The sequence below is a fragment of the Malus domestica genome, chromosome 03 (assembly GCF_042453785.1).
Source record: "Malus domestica chromosome 03, GDT2T_hap1".
NCBI lineage: Eukaryota > Viridiplantae > Streptophyta > Magnoliopsida > Rosales > Rosaceae > Malus > Malus domestica.
This window is the reverse complement of record NC_091663.1, coordinates 2,005,090-2,022,330: the sequence shown is the minus strand read 5'-3', so window position 1 is coordinate 2,022,330 and position 17,241 is coordinate 2,005,090. Positions and strand designations below refer to the sequence as shown.

The following is a 17,241-nucleotide window of genomic DNA, read 5'->3' as shown; positions in this document are numbered from 1 at the left end:
TTGTACGCTAGATTTGTATATGGCTTCGCTAAACTATATCCTTACCAAATTTATCACTATCGGTTTCTTTGATACAAACAATATTGTGAGAAAATTCAAACGCAAAGCTTGAGTTTAGAATAAATGCTCTTAATTATATGAGCGACTAGCCCCTAGCAACAATATTGGTTTTAGAGTCATCATATATCAAGTAAAATCTCGATTTCAAAACTTGTAGATTTTTTTTGGGGGGGGGGGAGTCATCATATATCACGTAAAATCTTGATTTCAAAACTTGTAGATTTTGAGGGGGGGGGGGAAATAAATTAAAAGACTTTATACAAAATGGTCATTGAGATTGGTATACCTACTCATTTTGATCTCTAACAATGAAAATCGATAGAAGTGTTCTTGAGTTTGTTCAATGTGAATCATTTTGATATGGACATATTTTTCACAGAATAACCAAAATAATTTACAATAGGCAAACTCAGGTACCACTTCTATGGATTTTCATTGTCACTAACCAAAGTGCGGAGCTACGCCAATCTCAATATCATTTTCGCTAAAAAGCCTAAATTAAATTAAATTAAAATCCCTGAGCCTAGAGGAATCTGAGAGACAAAGAGAAAGCATAAATACAAACAAAAATAATAGGGCATATTATAAATTACACAAAGTCAACAAATGCAATTTTCCCATGTAAATTTTGCTAGATTCTGTCTGCCATGCAGTTAGCATGGCATTATATGTTGCAAATATAGAACCCTAAAATACATGGAGAAGCAGATTCAGAGACACCCCATCCTCTCCATTTGGTTCCCTCCTCAGTAGCCAACTCCCTTCTCTACCAAAGATCTGTTTCCCTCCACCTTTGTTGCCATGTTATGTGTCTTCCGAAAAAATCTGGGTATTCAAGGCGCCGGGATGGATTATATTCCCTCACTCGAAAAGAAAAAAACGCAGAATTTAGATTTGATACAAAACGAGAAAGTTTAACGGATTATGGAAAGATTTCCAGAAATGTATTTCAGGCAAAACACAACTTACAGCTAGCCGAATGACAGTGCTCGGAAACTCTTGCGCATTTGCGAAGACCAAGAGACCTCTCTCTTTAATAGTTGCAGCACAAAAATGAAATATTCAGACACCGATGTGAAAGAGAGAAGTAACTAAACCAGATAATGGCCTAGTACGGTATTACCTATCAGCGAACCTAATGCATTATAGGAGACCATCTTCGGCGTTCAGGTAACTGTTGCCAGAAAGTAGCCTCTGCTACATAAAGAGAATGTTAACAGAATATTGGTGTTAAAATGGGAAACTGAACCTCGTACGGCCTTGATCATGAAAGAAAACAAGGGCTTGTAAATGCACGTAAGCAAAAGTTGGAACTTACATAGCGCGTAGCGTGATACATTTTGGCAGAGCAAATATCATCTCAAGAAACATGGCATCCAAGCATTAGGTAGACTGAATTTCACCCAAGTAGCAGAAAATACATTATGGTATAAATATAATAACCAGAATATATCGTCGTCGTACCCAGTGCACAAGGCTCCCGCTTTACGCAGGGTCTGGGAGAGGTGAATGTCGGCTAACCAGAATATATCGTAAGAAGGTAAAATAAAAAGAGAAAGAAGCCTACCTCAGAAGGTCATGTTGTATCATAGCTTGGGCAAGTGATGAGAGCCATCATACTCATCTCCCATCGATAAAGAGAGATAGAGAGAGAGAGCCCATTGGATTTCCATCTCCCTCCAGACCACCAGACCTCCAGTAGAAATGTATACATTAAAACTTGGTTTAGTACTGAGAGCCCACCGAAGTCACAACTCCCAATCAAATTATGTTGATTCACTACACGTCTTAGTATTAGTTCCTTTTATGCGCCTCAAAGAATTGAGTTTTTGCATTGCAATCATCAAAACCTCATGTAGCGTTAGGGCGTTTCCATCCCAATTTCCAGATATCAATCCCCTTTCACATAAATCTTCCAAAAGTTGTTCACCTTCGATAAGATTATTTTCGGCAGAAACAGCACCAACGAGCAGAGTATATGTTGTCACGTTGGGCAGCAGCCCTCTTTGTTTCATCTCCTTATAAAGCGCAAATGCAGCCACAACATCGCCATTAGCACAAAGGCCTGAAATCAGAACATTAAACACTGGAACATCAAGCTTCAGACCACAACGTTCCATTACGCCCCTCAGTTTTAGAGCCTCTTCAAGGTTGGCTTCTTTACAGAACATGTGCATCAAAGTAGTAAAAGTAGCAGTCGTTGGAATGAGTTTCATCCGAAGCATGTGATCAAAAACAAGCATGGCGTCTTCAATCTTCCCACATTTCGCTAGCCCTCTAACCATAGCACTCTCAGCAATGTCACGTGAAGTGACACCAAGAGCTCCCATCTGATCTTTTAGCTCGAATGCTCCTTGTATATCTCCCACTCTGCACATACCATTAATTAGGGTGATATAATGTGTATGCTCAGGAGTGAAACCTTTGGCCAACATTTCATAAAGAAGAACACAGGATGCTTGGAAATTCGAGCATCTAAATAGTCCATTCAAGATTGCACCATGGGTTTCTATATTAGCAGAAACCCCTAACATATCCATGACCCCAACAAGATCACAGGCCTTCCCCACCTTACCAGTCTCCGAAAACTTTCTAATAAGCATGTTAAATGTTAACTGATCAGCTGCAGCACCTTCCATTATCATCTTATTCAACATTTTGCGGCCAATATCCAACATACCAGACTCACATAATCCCTGAATAAGAGAGTGGAATGTCATTTTATCAGGATATAATCCAGCCCGGATCATTTTCTTGTATAAACCAGAGCATGTCAAGAGGTCCCGGTTTTTCGAGTATCCATGCAAGAGAATATTATATGTATCCAAATTAGGGGGCAATCTTTGGCTCCCCATAGTTGAAAAGAGTTCTTTTGCCTTCGTCATTTTTCCCATCCTTGAGTATCCATCTATCATTACATTGCAAGCAATAGTATCTGAGTATAAACCTTTGTTTTCCATCTCTTCAAAGAGATATGAAGCAGCCTTTGACTGGCCGGTCTTGAAAAGGCCATCCACTAGACAGGTATACATCGTTGCACTTTGTGAGAGAGTCACCTTTTCCATCACTTTCCCGAACAACAGGATGGCAGCAACAATTTTTCCCTTCCAACATAACCCAGCAAGAAGGCTACCATACGTATAATTATCAGGCAGAACGTTATTCTCAACCATCTCATCAAGAAGGGAAACAGCCTCATGCAGATTTCCAGATTTACATGTCTCATGCAGTATTGTATTGTACACAACAGTATCAACAGCATATGGAATGCCGTGGAGTTTCTTCAAAAATTTCTTTGCCTCCCCCAAATTTCCACCCTTGCATAGCCCTTTCAGTATACTTCCATATGTGAATGGGCTTGGATGATGCCCTGATTTAATCATTTCATCAAATATAGAAAATGCTTTCAATCCATTTCCCATGCTTCCGTAGCCATTTATTAGACAATCGAAAGTAACAGAATTGGGATCAAGACCGATACTGCTCATATGACGCATGAAATCTTCTGCCACTCCCAGCTTTCCAGCTTCACAAAGGGAACCAATCAATAGATTACATGTGAAATGGTCAGCACCATGACCAGTGCAGTTCATAGCTGCATAAATGTTACATGCTTCCGCTATGTTACCCTTCTTGCAAGAGTTATAGATTAAAGTAGAATATATTATTCTATTCGGTGAAAGGCCAGCTTTATAGATTTTACATACCATCTCCTTCACATGTTTCATCTTCCCAGCTTTGCAAAGTCCATTTATGAGCACTGAAAATGCTACAATATCGGGATTCACACCATCCTGGACCATCATATTAAAGAATTTCATAGCTTCATCAAGCAACCCATTTTTGCATAACCCATCCATGATCTCTGTATACATAATACAACTAACAGCAATCCCATCCATCCGCAATTTCTCAATAACACTTCTTGCTAAATCAAACTTGGCATGCTTACACAGCCCATTCAAAAGAGCCCCATAGCTGACTTCAGTAGGTCTTATTCCCGTTGCTTCCATCATGTCGAAAAGTCTGAAAGCTTCTTCAAGCTTACCATTTTGAGAGAGGCCATTAATCAAAGCATTGAAAGTAACAGAATTTGGTGATAGATTAAACCTAGACATCTCGTCAAAAACCCTGGTAGCAACATCAATTTTCCCCTCCTTAACAAACCCGCTAATAAGAGTATTGTAAGTAACCTCGTTTGGAGATAACTTCTTCCTTCTCATTTTCTTCAACAGCAGATAACTTTTTGCACTTCTATTATTTCTACATAAATCGCCAATAAGCATGTTATATGTACACACATCTGCTTCTATACCCTTTGAACCCATATGATCAATAAGCTCAAAGGCTGCTTTATACCTCCCCTTTTTGCAGTACCAATTGAGCAAAGTGTTATAAGTAACAGTGTTCGGAGCATAGCCACTCTTTTCCATCTTTCTCAAAAGATAACTAGCTCTCTTAAGCTTCCCTTCCGCACATAAAACACCAATCAATATATTAAAAGTAGCAACATCAGGGCATACCTTCTGAGCAAGCATTTCTTTGAAAAAAGACCATACTGATGCCACTTTCTGGTCCTTTGCCAACAAAGCTAGGATCATATTACAAGTACAAGTAGACGGTCTAAATCCCCTCAAACCCATCAAATACGAAGCCTCTACAGCACAACCAGCCATTCCTTCCCTCAAATATACTCTAATTAGAAGGTCAAAAACCGAAGGGTTTGAATTGCAAAGCGGGTAGGTGTCCATTAGAGCACTGAAAACAGATTTCGGGCCAAAATTCATTTGCAACAAATGACCCAAAACTGATTTGGCAGAATCATACATTCTAGCTCGAACAAGTATATGGGTTGTGACAGAAAGTATATGAGTCAAATGGTTGAGTTCCAAACCAGATTGTTCGATGACCCAATTTAGAAACTTCAAAGCCAGCTTTCCATGAACTGGTCTGAGAGAAGCCATCCTATACTCCATGTGGTTCAGTGACACCCAACGATCAATGGTCAGAATTGCATATATGCTCTTCTCCATTTCTGAACCTGCAGTTCCCAAATTTCAACAGTTTAGCAGGTTTTTATCGCAAATGTTCTCTTAAGTCTTCAAAACTCAGCACTTGGGTTGGGTCCCTCACCTAAAAATTCATGAGTTTCTGAGGGACCAAGTGACCGAATTCGAAAACAAACACACAGTACCCAAAATCATAACTTTACTCTCAAAGCAAAACAAAACAGTGAAAGAAAACACACAAATTTCAACCTGAATCCCCCAAATGTTAACAGTTTGAAATGTGCCCAAAAATCAAAACTTTAATCTCAAAACGGAGAGACACAGAGAAACTGCCATAATTTCCCAAATTTCAACAGTTCATCCCCCTCAAAAAAGCCTAATCGTGCACCAAAATCAAAACTTCAATCTCGAAAAAGGCCCACAGAAAGGTACGTACCGGAGGCTTGTGGATTTTCGCGAGTGATGCTTTTGGCGCCGTCGGCTCCGAGATTCGGATTGGGATTTTTCTGGGAGAAAGCATGGAAAGCTCTGAGCTTTGAAACTGCATGGGAACCTAGAGCGAATTGCTTCGGCCTTGCCGTTGAGGACAACATTGGGAATTTACTTCGGTGGCGCCTTTTCTTCTTCCTTCACTGGAAAACCAAAGAGCTGACTGAAGGTGCCTATCTTTCGGCGCCGGTGAGCACGAGTGACAGAAACCGTTGGATTATAACATCCAACGGCTGAAGTATATTACACGCGAACCATTTATAGGTTAGTGAAAATTGGAGCCTTCTTGTGTGAATTAAAAATTCGTCAGCATTGATCAATTTATAATGTGGAACAATAATTTTTTTTTTATTAACTCTGTTTGAACTTTCATCAAATTTTTTAATCTCTTTAAAACTTTTTATTTTGAATGGAAGTACTTATAGAGTTCAGGATCAATAGTCATGGATTTTTAGTTTATCGACCAAAGCTCAAATTCGACAAGGATCAAGAACCATTGCTCCAAGTTTCTCGGTTTAACAATTATAACAAGTTTAGGGATAACGAATTTTTAGTTTAAGAACCTGTTTGGGCTCAAAATTACACTATCAGTCCGAGTAATCGAGGCCGTTGAATGAGCATGATTTCAGACCGTTGAATGATAAAGTGGTTGAAATAATTTTATATTATTATTGAGAAATAATATTGTGATTTTAATCATGATATTATCTCTTACTAATATATTAAATTATTTGACCCTAATATTACTCTAAATCCAGGATATGCACAACATCAGATAATGAAGCAAACGGTACGGTTCAAATTAATTTGGGATGACTAGTAGCAGACGTGTAGATTGAAACAGTTTGGAGTGGAGATCAGCATATGGGATTTGATGATTTCCAAAAGTACAATCATGGTCTTGGATAATGATGAGATAAGAAACCTAGGTAGACTGGCTTTTTTGCATGGTGATGGGTATTGTTAGATTGGGTGCAAAGTGATCAGAATTGACGGTGGGAATACGATGTGCATACCGTGTGAAATGGTATTTCGAGATCTGAAAAGAACACATGTTGTTCCTCTTGTAAAAGTCTACATGCATAAGGAGACTAGGAAGATATTTTGTCGAAATATATTTAAAATAATATCAGTTATTTTGATGTTGTTTTTGGGATATTCGGAAAAGGTCTCTATTGGATTGGCGATCAAGGAGACTCGCTATAAATACAAGGCTGCAAACAACGGAAAATGACCCCTCCAATTTAACACACAAGCTGCCCTGCGCAAATTCTCGCTCTACGCAAAACCTCTCAACAACCTTGAGATTGTTATTTTCTTTTTCGCTGACACATACAATTTGGATCAACAGCACTGTGAAGGCAACCGGTGATACCTTCAATTTGGATAAACAACACTATCGCCGTAGAACCAGCCGACCGCGGAACACCTTCAGTTTGGATAAATAGCATTGCGTCGAGGCTGACTGGTTATCTATCCAAGTCTCAGTCGAGAAAGACTTTCGGGCCTTTATTGGCAAAGGTCATCTCATTAGCCTTTTCGGCGAGGTGAGGTGTTACAGTCTACTAGTGCTCGGCACATTGAACGCCGAGTAGTTTTATGATTGGATACTCACAAGTAAGCTTTAGAGTTCGGCATTCTGACGGCCGAACCACATTTACCATCAAGACATATATCTGTTTTGAGTATATGTGCCCCTATACTCTGGTGCCGATTCGGTGTGCTTACACCCTTACAAATATAATCACTGTGACCGAATCCGGCGTCAACGATTTGTGAACTTCGCAAAGTTAGCAACCTTGTCTTCAGGCTCTAGAACCCAAAGGCCAGGACGTGTTCATTCCTTGACCGCAGTCGCAAGATCGAGAAGTCAGCCGCGCGCTCAACGCAACATCAACACATTTTACTCCTCGGCCAAGCTTGGTCGACGAGTTGGCACGCCCGCATCAACTGAAGGACATAGTTAGCTCATTAGTTACTCGGTCTGCGCCACACGTAGACTTGCTAGTTAGGGTCAACAGAACCAAAACTCCAATTGGGCCAAAGTTCAATGAACATTGCTACAATGTTTTCGGTTTAACTATTGTAGTTATGATTCTTCTTGACTTTCTCACGTGGGTGTAAACAAGTCGAGCTAAGCCGAATATCAAAATCCTTAAGTTCCGTTCGAATCCTATTACTTAAATTCAAACTCGGCTCAATCTCGAATAAAGCTCGTATACGACTCAAATGATTTCTTCAACGCCAAGCTAATATTACCTCGTTTGTGGAATGAGATCGAGCTTTTAGTTCAAGTGACTTAACTTTTTCGGCTTAGTGATAAAGCTTGTAAATATGTTCTCATGTGTGTCCCGGGGTTTGAAACCAAACTTCTAGTAAGGAGGATAGATGGGACGATTAAGGTGAATTGCAAAATTAAAAATTGAAAACTTAAACCCTCGTTTAGTCATTATTAGTCTTTAGGTTGAAAATCTTATACCCTAAACCTAAAAATTAAGAATGATTTGATGAAGCACAACGAATGTACTAAGTTAATTAGAGATTTTTAAACTTGTTTTTATTTAGTTGTCAAGCATAAGCTTCCTCTTTTAGATCTTGCTCTTCTCGCATTGAAGACAAAAATTTAAATAGTAATGTTTCGAAATATTAAGATACTGACACACCATAGTTTATGGAGAAAAAAAAAACTTACATGAAACGACAACAAATCCACATGATCAAAAACAGAGAAACTAGATATATGAAACCAGGATATCCTTAATCTAGTCGAAACTCGAAAAGAGAAGCGAGATTGTTAGAATTAATAAACCATGCAGCAGATACTAGATTGAAACAGTGACTACAGAAAGAGAAGCAACAGATTCATCTGTCTTGATAAACTTCTGAAGAATATTATGTCATCAGTTGGCAGCTACACAAAAGCCGTCGGACCACCTTACCGTTATTTTCTTCAGTAAGAAACTGTATCGGTCTTGTCGAGTAAGACGAGGCTCTCAACATAAGATTCAACATAGTAATATTCGCAATCAAGAAATCCAAGACTTTTGAATTGCTTGCTCACAGGGTCTAGAGAAACTATTCCATACGGATCACCATAATAAATAGGATGACCATCCGGTACCAACACTACATCACCACTCTTCCTAAAACATAATGGCTTGTAGGGAATTTCTCTTTGTATATCTGGTGGACATGGAGTTGTCAGTTTGGTCCATGACTCTTCCATGCCATACTCTTTCATCACCCATATATCAAGATATGTGCCATCAAGAAATGACTGACAAAGGTTGAATATAGCAATAGATTTCCCGTCACCTGATATAGACACTTGCGTTAACGCTGAGGCTGCAAAATCCGTCGGTGCCATTATCCTGCGAAATGTATTGCTGCCCACGTCAAACGCCAAAATGAACCATTCAAAACCACCATTTGTCGAACGGTAGAATGCCTTAAAATGAATAGCACCATTAATAAAAGCCGGGGGTTTATGAGGATCTGTAACTTCACATACGTGATCTAGAGAACGAGGATCACTCCAATAGCCTCCAGCTAGTGAATAAACCTCATAAAAAGTATTCGGCTCTTCACGGTGCTCAGTGATAAGTCTCACAACCTTGTAGTCATTAGTCACAGCGTCAAAACCAAAACCAATATAAGCATCGTACGGGCCAATGGTCTCGAAGGATAGATGAGGCTTCGGAAGTGTCATGGACTTTCTTATAGACGGGTTGCATAACATGCATATGTAACCTAAACGGTTGTTATCAAGCACACCAGCCCATTACAAACTCCAACCACGCGAAGAAATTTATTCATGTTGGGAATGATTGGAAATTCTAGCTTGCAGTACTCATCAAAAGCATGGTTGTCATAGTGCAAATTGCAATGCTTCTCCCTTGGCTCGTCAAGCCAAATGTTGACGCTGCTGGAAAGAATAGCTCTAGAAACACAGTGGAGTAGGAGGAGGTGGGTGCCAAACTGGTTATTAAGATAGATTGTACGGTTGAGGTGGGAGGGAATAAAGCTGGGATTTTTTATCGTGGACCTCCATGCCTTGCACACCAAGGTGCATCTGATCAAAGATTTAGGCGGTAGTCTAGATAGTATATCATGTATGATTTCCTCAGGCAAATTGTGAGCCATTGTTTCAAAATTTCAATTCCCAGGCTGCAGATTTCATAGAGATAGACCGAGTCAGGAAATAATTTATAACCTAACAATAAGTGAGGAAATATATTACAAAACAATAACCCAGCAATAATTGAGAAGAAGAAACTAACTGTCGCTACAACAAAAACTAAAACAGAAGAGAAGAACAAAATCCTACTCTTGAAAAAGAAGAAAAAAAATAATGCATTAAGAACTTACAATATTTGATCGATGAGGCGAAAAGATGAGTTGGGGAAACCGAGACTCGTTACTGTGTTGTGTTAGAGAAGAAGAGTGCTGCAAGCTAGGGTTTTGATTGCGTTGGATGATATTCCTGCTTCATCTATTTATAGGAATTTGGATCGACCTTCTAAAGAGTAGGAAATCCGTTTTGATTGCGTTGGATGATATTCCTGCATCATCTATGTATAGGAATTTGGATAGACCTTCTAAAGAGTAGGAAATCCAGGCCCTTGGTTTATGTGAAAGAGAGATCGGAATCCTTGGTTTGTGTGAGTGGTCCAACAAAATGAGTTAATGAGAACAGTTAGATTCAATTTGAGTGGTCCAGATTACCTAGTCTCTGGACTCTTGGTAGTGAGATCGAAAGAGGATCTTTGTCCTATTTATAGGTTCACTTTGAAAAATATTACCTAGTTTTTCATGGTGTTTAATTTTCCTTTCTTGCAACTCAAGTGAAAGCACCATTCAAAATTCTAACGAGGCCATCCTTTCTTTTGTAACTCTTTCTTGCTTAATATTACGTAATATTATCGTTTGAAACATTATTATATTAGGGACCAAATAGTTAAAAGTGCTTCTTTGATTCTAAAAGCATTTTTTTAGCTTTATGGTAAAGCGTATGAAAGGTATTTCTTGAAGAAGTTATTTAATAAAAACTTTAGGGTTAACTACATTCTTCATATTTACGGTGAATCGTGATTTTTAAAATGGGTAACAAACTTTCAATTTTTTCACGTGCACGTCAAGGTTCTGAAAATTGTATCAATTTATTTCTATTGTCTATTAGACCCTCTGGACCTCCCGTAGAGCGTAGATTAATGATCAAGCAAACGTGGAACCCAGTTTTTACGATACATAGAAGCCACACTTGGACCATTGTGACCAAATTGTGCAACTGTCATTTCAAGAGAACTTTAAGCTCCATAATGACTGTTCTTGGTCTATGTGGAGGTCTCGTGGTTGTCAATTCCTCAATTTAATTAAGGACTCGTTTGAAAATGTTCATAAAATGACTAAAAGTACTTTAGAAAAAGGAAAAAATTACGTTTCAAAAACTTGAAATGCTTTCTGAAAGAATCACCAGGCATATGCTTATTGCAAAATGCTTTTTCAAGTTTCCTTGTATTTTTACTAATGATTGATTTCAAAAACATTTTCACCAAAAGCGTTTTCAATCATTTTAAAAGTACTTCCAATTGAACTCTGAGAAACTGAAGATCAAACATCTATAGGGATAAACAAGTCTCGTGATTTTCAAGTCATTGATAATACCTTTCGGAGTACTATTACACTTACTAAAGGAAAGAGTAGAGATGGAAACATTCGAGCTACAATATCAAGATTTGAAAGCTTTTCTCGCCTATCGGAGGTGCAAGCTTCACAAGAAAGGACATCAAGATGAAGGTTTGTAATCAAGAAAAGGATATAATGCACTCAACATTTGTCACCAACATATGCAGAGCACAGAGCTGGGGTTAACAAGGGGATCAAAACAACATCAAATCTTTGCAGAATGTAATAAGTAACTTTTCTTCGAGTGTAAAGTGAACAAATTAAAGGGAAACAAAGGTTATTTCTAACCAATAGCATGTTTAGTGACAGGAACGGCAGAAAATCCCGATTACAAGTGATGTCCTTTTTATAGTCGAAACTCGAAATTACAGATAGTTAAATAAGAAGGTTACCAAATCCCAAACATCTCCTAGCAAACAGAAAGGTACACTTTCAATCACTTGAAGGGCTAGCACTACACAGCAAGGCTAGCACTACGCAGCTACTGAGAAGACATTGTAAAAGTCTTGAAGGTTATCTGCCCCATTTCCTACATGGAGGACGAATGAATACAATTATGCCTCAACGAGCTGTGCTTGATGGACGACAATAACCAATGTTCAATATAGGTATATCCAAAATGTAAATGATTTGCAAAGATAAGCATGCTACTATCAAGCAGCAAGTATTACATGGTCTACACCTTGAAAGGCAACAATGTAGAAAGAAGAGTTCCTCGTGATTTCACGGGCAAATAAAATTTATTAGAGTTATCACTACTAGTATGTCCTGCTATCATTAATCGTCCCATATTGGTGGTTTTTGAAGTATCTTCAATCACCACTTCGGTTAAATGTCCATTTCATGAAGGTAAAATAAGCAACCAATTACAGGGCAAGAATAATTCAAGCAACAAATGCATAACAAACTTTGTTCCGATGCCAGAATCTAATGGTCATATCATGTCACGGTCAGTTGGAGTTTGAAGGTATAAGCGTTAGAAACAAGAAGAAAATGAAAACCAAAGAAAAACCAACGCACCTTACCTGTTCTTCTCCTCAGTAAGAAACTGCATTGGTCTTGTCAAGTAAGACGAGGCTCTCAACATAAGATTCAGCATAGTAATATTTATGTCCATGAATTCCAAGATTTTTAAATTGCTTGCTCATAAGGTCGAGACAAACTAATTCATGCCTGCCAGTATCATCCCAATAACCATAAGTTGGTGCCAACACTACATCACCACACTTCCTAAAACATAATGGCCTGTAGCGAACTCCTCTTTGTGGACCTGATGGACTTAGAGTTGTCAATTTGGTCCATGACTCTTCCTTGCCATATTCTTTCATCACCCATATATCAAGACAAAGCTTTTCGGTATTAGTCAAATAAGGCTGAAACAAAGCAATGGATTTCCCGTCACCTGAAACAGACAACTGCGTGGTCCATGAGCTACGGAAACTCTTTGGTGCCATTATCCCACGAAATGAATCGCTGCCCAAGTCATATGCCAAAATGAAATCTTCATAATCACCATTTTTCAAACGGCGACATGCCTCCCAATGAATGGCTCCATTAACAAAAGCTTGGGGTTTACGAGGATCTGTAACTTCACATACGTGATCCAAAGAACGAGGCTCACTCCATGAGCCACCAGCAAGTGAATAAACCTCATAAAAAGTATTTGGATCCTCACATTGATCAGTGATAAGTCTGACAACCTTGTAGTCATTAGTCACAGCGTCAAAACCAAAACCAATACAAGCATAATAAGGGCCAATTGTGTTGAAGGTAAGATGAGGCTTAGGTAGGGTCACTGACTTTCTCATAGACGGGTTGCATAACATGAAGGTATAACCTAAACAATCCTTATCATCAGCAAGGAACACCAGTCCATTACAAATGCCGACCACCCGAAGAAATTTATTGTGCATTTCTTCCCTGGGAAAAATTGGAAATTCCAGCTTGCAGTACTCATCAAAAGCATGGTTGTCATAATGCAAATAGAACTGCTCATCCCTTGGCTCGTCTACGCGAATATTGACGTTGCTGGAAAGAATAGCTCTAGGAACACAGTGGAGTAGGCGGAGGTGGGTGCCAAACTGGTTATTAAGATTGATTGTACGGTTGAGGTGGGTTCGTATGAAGCTGGGATTTTTTATCATGGAGTTCCATGGCTTGCACACTGAGGTGCATCTGATCAACGTTTTAGGAGGTAATCTAAACAGGATATCATGTATGATTTCCTCAGGAAATTTGTGAATCATTGCTTCAAACTTTCAAATCCCAAGCTGCAGTTTCCATATAGATAGAATAAGAGTGAATTTAATTACAAAAAAAAAAAAAATAACCCAAAAATTGAAAAGAAGTTAAAAAAAAATCAAGGCAATTGTTTTAGGGTCCACACATCCCATTTTATTTCTCACGCATCTTTTTAATTTTCGACCGTTGGATCAAATGAATTGAAGAAAATCAACATTCATAAATTATTAAGGATGTGTGAAAAGTAAAATGGGATGTGTAGATAACACCTTGTTTTAACAGCAGTGCAACATTCATATAAAAAAACTAAAAACATTGCAGATGAAACCAAATATCAAAACCCATCTGAAAAAACGAACACTAAATCCAAATCCACCATTGTTATAGGAAATAAGCTCTTAAAAAAAGGCCAGAAAAAAAAAATAGAAGAAAAGAAAAGACTTTAGAAACTCACAAATTCGATGGGCAGAAAATTGGAGTTAAGGAAGCGAGCCTCGTTCTTCTGCGGCGTTGCTGAAGCGAAAAAAAGTGAAGGTTTTCTGGGTTCTAGCCTTCTAGGGCGTTGCTTTCTTTAGGTGAGGAAAAGGCATCGGCACAAACCCTAGTGGAAGGAAGTATCCTCTGTAGTCTGTATCTCACTATCTGTATTTATATGCCCGTTGGAGATTTAAAAGCTTCATGTTCATCTTGTGTTTATACAGGGTTTAATGATTAGTTTTAGCGCTAACAATTCATCTTATTTCAACTTTGGCCCCTTATTTTGGAGCGTAACTCCTTTTCCTCGGAATCCATGATCACGTTCCTTTATCGTTAGTTTTCATTAGATAATATTTATATTTAATTTTAAATTTAAAACAATTTCTAATAATACGATGTACGATGAACGGATATGATCACGGAATTCTCCGGATCTTCATAAAAATGATCCGGTGAGGATCCTTTTCCCGTAGGAGGCAGATTGTATGCCCTCCTGTTTGGGTACCATTCTCATCCACTTCTATTTGTGCGGTCACGGTTAAACCACGTCAACATTTTATATTCTTATTGTTTTTTGTCTTATTATCTTTATAAAAAAATTAATATAAAACGTTGACGTGACTTAACCGTGACAGCACAAAATAAGAGAGGATGAGAATAACACCCAAATAGGAGGGAAGACAATCTTCCTCTTTTCCCCATGTACCAGTAAACAGTCTATGGCCTCGGTCTAATGACACAATATCTCATATTAATCTTACATCATAAATATTGTGTTTTGAATCATAATGCCCAATAGTATGTGACACGCCCCGACCCTGGTATTCCCCGAATACCAAGACCGACACGTGCTGGCCGACACCCGAGGGTGACGAAAGCCATTAATTGATACAAAAGCTAAGAATAAGAAATAAATAAGGGTTATGAATTTAAAATACCATGAGTTAACAGTTTAGGAACGTGCTCAGAGCATACAACTAAACCTAATCGCTAAGAATAATTAAAATAAAATTTAATGAATAAGGAGTGAGTCCTACATTCGAGCTGACCCGGAGATGCTGCTGCGGAAGTGTCTTCATGCCGGAATTATGTGCCTTGATTCTAAGTCCTGAATGGGGGCGCAAAACAAAGGTGAGTGGACCAAGTTTATATATACAATAATAATAAAACAATTATCAAGATACTAACCCCTAAAGTTTATATAAATGAAAACTACTAACATAATAAGTGATGGATTTAATAAAAATCCTAGCATGCCAAAGTATCTCAAAAAGCCATATCGCGGAATAACATCGCGGAAATCAAAACAGTAAACGTCTCGTAAATCGTCTCATAAACGCGGTGTGCTGCTAGAAAGATCACTGAATAAATATAACTCCCGGCCCAATGCCTACACCTCAGTCTCTGTGCCCGTAGCCAGAGATAACTCCCTCCCGGCCCAATGCCTGTCTCCGTGTCCCTCAGCCTTTCGCTAGGGATTATTTCTCCCGGCCTACATGCCAACACCAGATCCTCGCCCCAGGCGGCATAGTGTCCACTAGGTACGCACAAATAGTTACGTCTCTCTTAAATAACCACTTCATAGCATAGGTTACCGAATATCGTCTACGCTATAAAGAGGGTTCAAAATCATGTCCTAGCATCCTATCGTCATCTGTCAGATAGTCTACCAGTTCATGATTTTTATAGAAAATACGATATATTGAAATATAGCTCAGTATAGGCTAACAATTAATTCCTCACCAAAACACGAGACGATAATCAATATATTTAATCAACATGCTTCACATAAATCACTTCACAAATTCGTAGGCATGCTAATCATTTATGCAATTAAACTATAAAATCATGTAATTTTAGAAGGGGTCCACTCACAAATGTTCCTTAGCAGAAGAATCGCGCGAATAAAGATATAGAATTTCTCCACTAGCAATTTTACCTAAGCACAAAAATATATAAGTAATAAATAAAAGGATTTTCTAAAATATTGGGTTGAATTAAATAAAATAGGGAATTTGGGATTGGATGGGTTTAGGATTTTAAAGGATTTTAGGAACCTAGGCCTTAGGATTTAAAAGGGTATGGAAAGGGGGTTTGGGCTGAAGCCCAAACATATACATATACTATAAACACACACACACACACACACTACACAAGGCCCTAAGGCCTCCTAACAGAAATCAGGGCTTTAAGCCCTTGGTTGAAAACCGGCCCAAGGCCAACCAAAACTAGGGCCCGAGCCCTTTGGGTTTTAAAAACATATAACTAAAAATAAAAACTGAAAGGGTTAGGGTACTGGGCTTAAGACATCACGGGCCTAAGGCCCGAGGGGGGGGGGGAAAGGGGAGAGGCCGGATGGCCTGGTTTTGCCGAGAGAGGGAAGGCCGGAAATTCGGCCGGAAAACCACCTAACTTTAAACGCCCATAACTTTGTCACTACTCAACGAAATCAAGCGAGACAAAAACGAAAGTTGTAGCCCTGGAAGAGACGAAGAGAATGATACCTCACACGACGTCTAACTCGCCGTGGTTTGGCCGGAAATTGCCTCGAAATCCTAGGAGGTCGCCGGAAACTGGGTAAGATTCAAATGAGTATAACTTCTTCAATACTCAATGAAATTGAGTGAAACAAAAAGGAAAGTTGTAGCACTCGACGAGACGAAGATATTAATACCTTGCACGCCGGCCAACTCGCCGTGGTTTGGCCGGAAATTTCATCGAAAGTCGCCGGAGCTTACTCCGTGCCGTCGAACTCGCAGGGCAGGGTCCGGGGTTCGTTGCGAGCCTCTCTTCGATGGTGACTCGGTCCTAGTGAGTCTAGGGGAAGAGAGAGATGCGAGAGGTTGAGGGAGAGAGGTACGGGAGAGCTGAGAGGGAGAGAGCTAAGGGAGAGTTACGGGAGAGAGAGACGAAGAAGAAGGAAGAGAGAGATGGGAGGCTGGGGACAGAAATCAGGGGGTGGGTCCCCTTGGCTCACCATTTAAGACCAAAAACAAATTTCAAAAGGAAGATAAATTCCCAAACTTGATGAAAATACAAAAATACCATTTATGTACAGTAAATCTCGGGACGGGTTGTTACAGTATGGCCCGATCCATCTAAGTCATTTTTCGTTCTGACGAGTACGACTTTCACAAAAGGTTTCGATTAGGGGTGAGCAACAATCCGACTGAACCATCCAAACTAATTGGTTCGCAGTGGCCGGTTTGAGTCTATTTTGACGATAGAAGAGTCAAATGGTCTAAAAATAAACTAGATTGTAATAATTGTGTCAACACGA

The 17,241-nt window shown here is 39.1% G+C and overlaps 3 protein-coding genes and 1 long non-coding RNA gene across 6 annotated transcripts; all 4 read right to left on the bottom strand.

The window, feature by feature from the left end:
- Positions 1-618: 618 nt before the first annotated feature.
- On the bottom strand, positions 619-5,855 carry LOC103412576 (pentatricopeptide repeat-containing protein At5g55840). 2 transcript variants are annotated; one of them, XM_029099398.2, is made up of 6 exons: positions 5,506-5,855; positions 1,628-5,101; positions 1,379-1,452; positions 1,184-1,257; positions 1,030-1,091; positions 619-924 (listed from the first exon to the last, which is right to left on the bottom strand). In XM_029099398.2, exons 1-2 carry the CDS (start codon positions 5,660-5,662, stop codon positions 1,827-1,829), a joined length of 3,432 nt encoding a protein of 1,143 aa, XP_028955231.2. In that variant the 5' UTR covers positions 5,663-5,855; the 3' UTR covers positions 619-924; positions 1,030-1,091; positions 1,184-1,257; positions 1,379-1,452; positions 1,628-1,826. The 2 variants fall into 2 exon arrangements, with proteins under 2 accessions (XP_028955231.2, XP_028955230.2); XM_029099397.2 differs by having other exon boundaries at positions 1,184-1,254.
- Positions 5,856-8,508: 2,653 nt separating this feature from the next.
- On the bottom strand, positions 8,509-9,267 carry LOC103416482 (F-box/kelch-repeat protein At3g06240-like). The gene has a single exon (XM_008354727.4). It carries the CDS (start codon positions 9,265-9,267, stop codon positions 8,509-8,511), a length of 759 nt encoding a protein of 252 aa, XP_008352949.4.
- Positions 9,268-11,500: 2,233 nt separating this feature from the next.
- LOC103429748 (F-box protein CPR1-like) lies at positions 11,501-14,107 on the bottom strand. Of its 2 annotated transcripts, none has more exons than XM_070818069.1 (3): positions 13,939-14,107; positions 12,264-13,513; positions 11,501-11,772 (listed from the first exon to the last, which is right to left on the bottom strand). In XM_070818069.1, exon 2 carries the CDS (start codon positions 13,487-13,489, stop codon positions 12,281-12,283), a length of 1,209 nt encoding a protein of 402 aa, XP_070674170.1. In that variant the 5' UTR covers positions 13,490-13,513; positions 13,939-14,107; the 3' UTR covers positions 11,501-11,772; positions 12,264-12,280. The 2 variants fall into 2 exon arrangements, with proteins under 2 accessions (XP_070674170.1, XP_070674169.1); XM_070818068.1 differs by having other exon boundaries at positions 12,269-13,513.
- A 758-nt stretch (positions 14,108-14,865) lies between these two features.
- Positions 14,866-16,907, bottom strand: LOC139194015 (uncharacterized). Its single transcript, XR_011578675.1, has 4 exons — positions 16,636-16,907; positions 16,466-16,534; positions 15,837-15,900; positions 14,866-15,069 (listed from the first exon to the last, which is right to left on the bottom strand). It is a non-coding gene; the product is annotated as an uncharacterized lncRNA (long non-coding RNA).
- Between the last annotated feature and the right edge of the window lie 334 nt (positions 16,908-17,241).

Coding starts and splice junctions, on each gene's coding strand:
- LOC103429748 (XM_070818069.1), bottom strand. CDS start 13,489: ATGATTCACAAATTTCCTGAGGAAATCATACATGATATCCTGTTTAGA.
- LOC103412576 (XM_029099398.2), bottom strand. CDS start 5,662: ATGTTGTCCTCAACGGCAAGGCCGAAGCAATTCGCTCTAGGTTCCCAT. Junction 5,102..5,505: donor CGAAAATCCACAAGCCTCCG/GTACGTACCTTT, acceptor TGGGAACTGCAG/GTTCAGAAATGGAGAAGAGC.
- LOC103416482 (XM_008354727.4), bottom strand. CDS start 9,267: ATGACACTTCCGAAGCCTCATCTATCCTTCGAGACCATTGGCCCGTAC.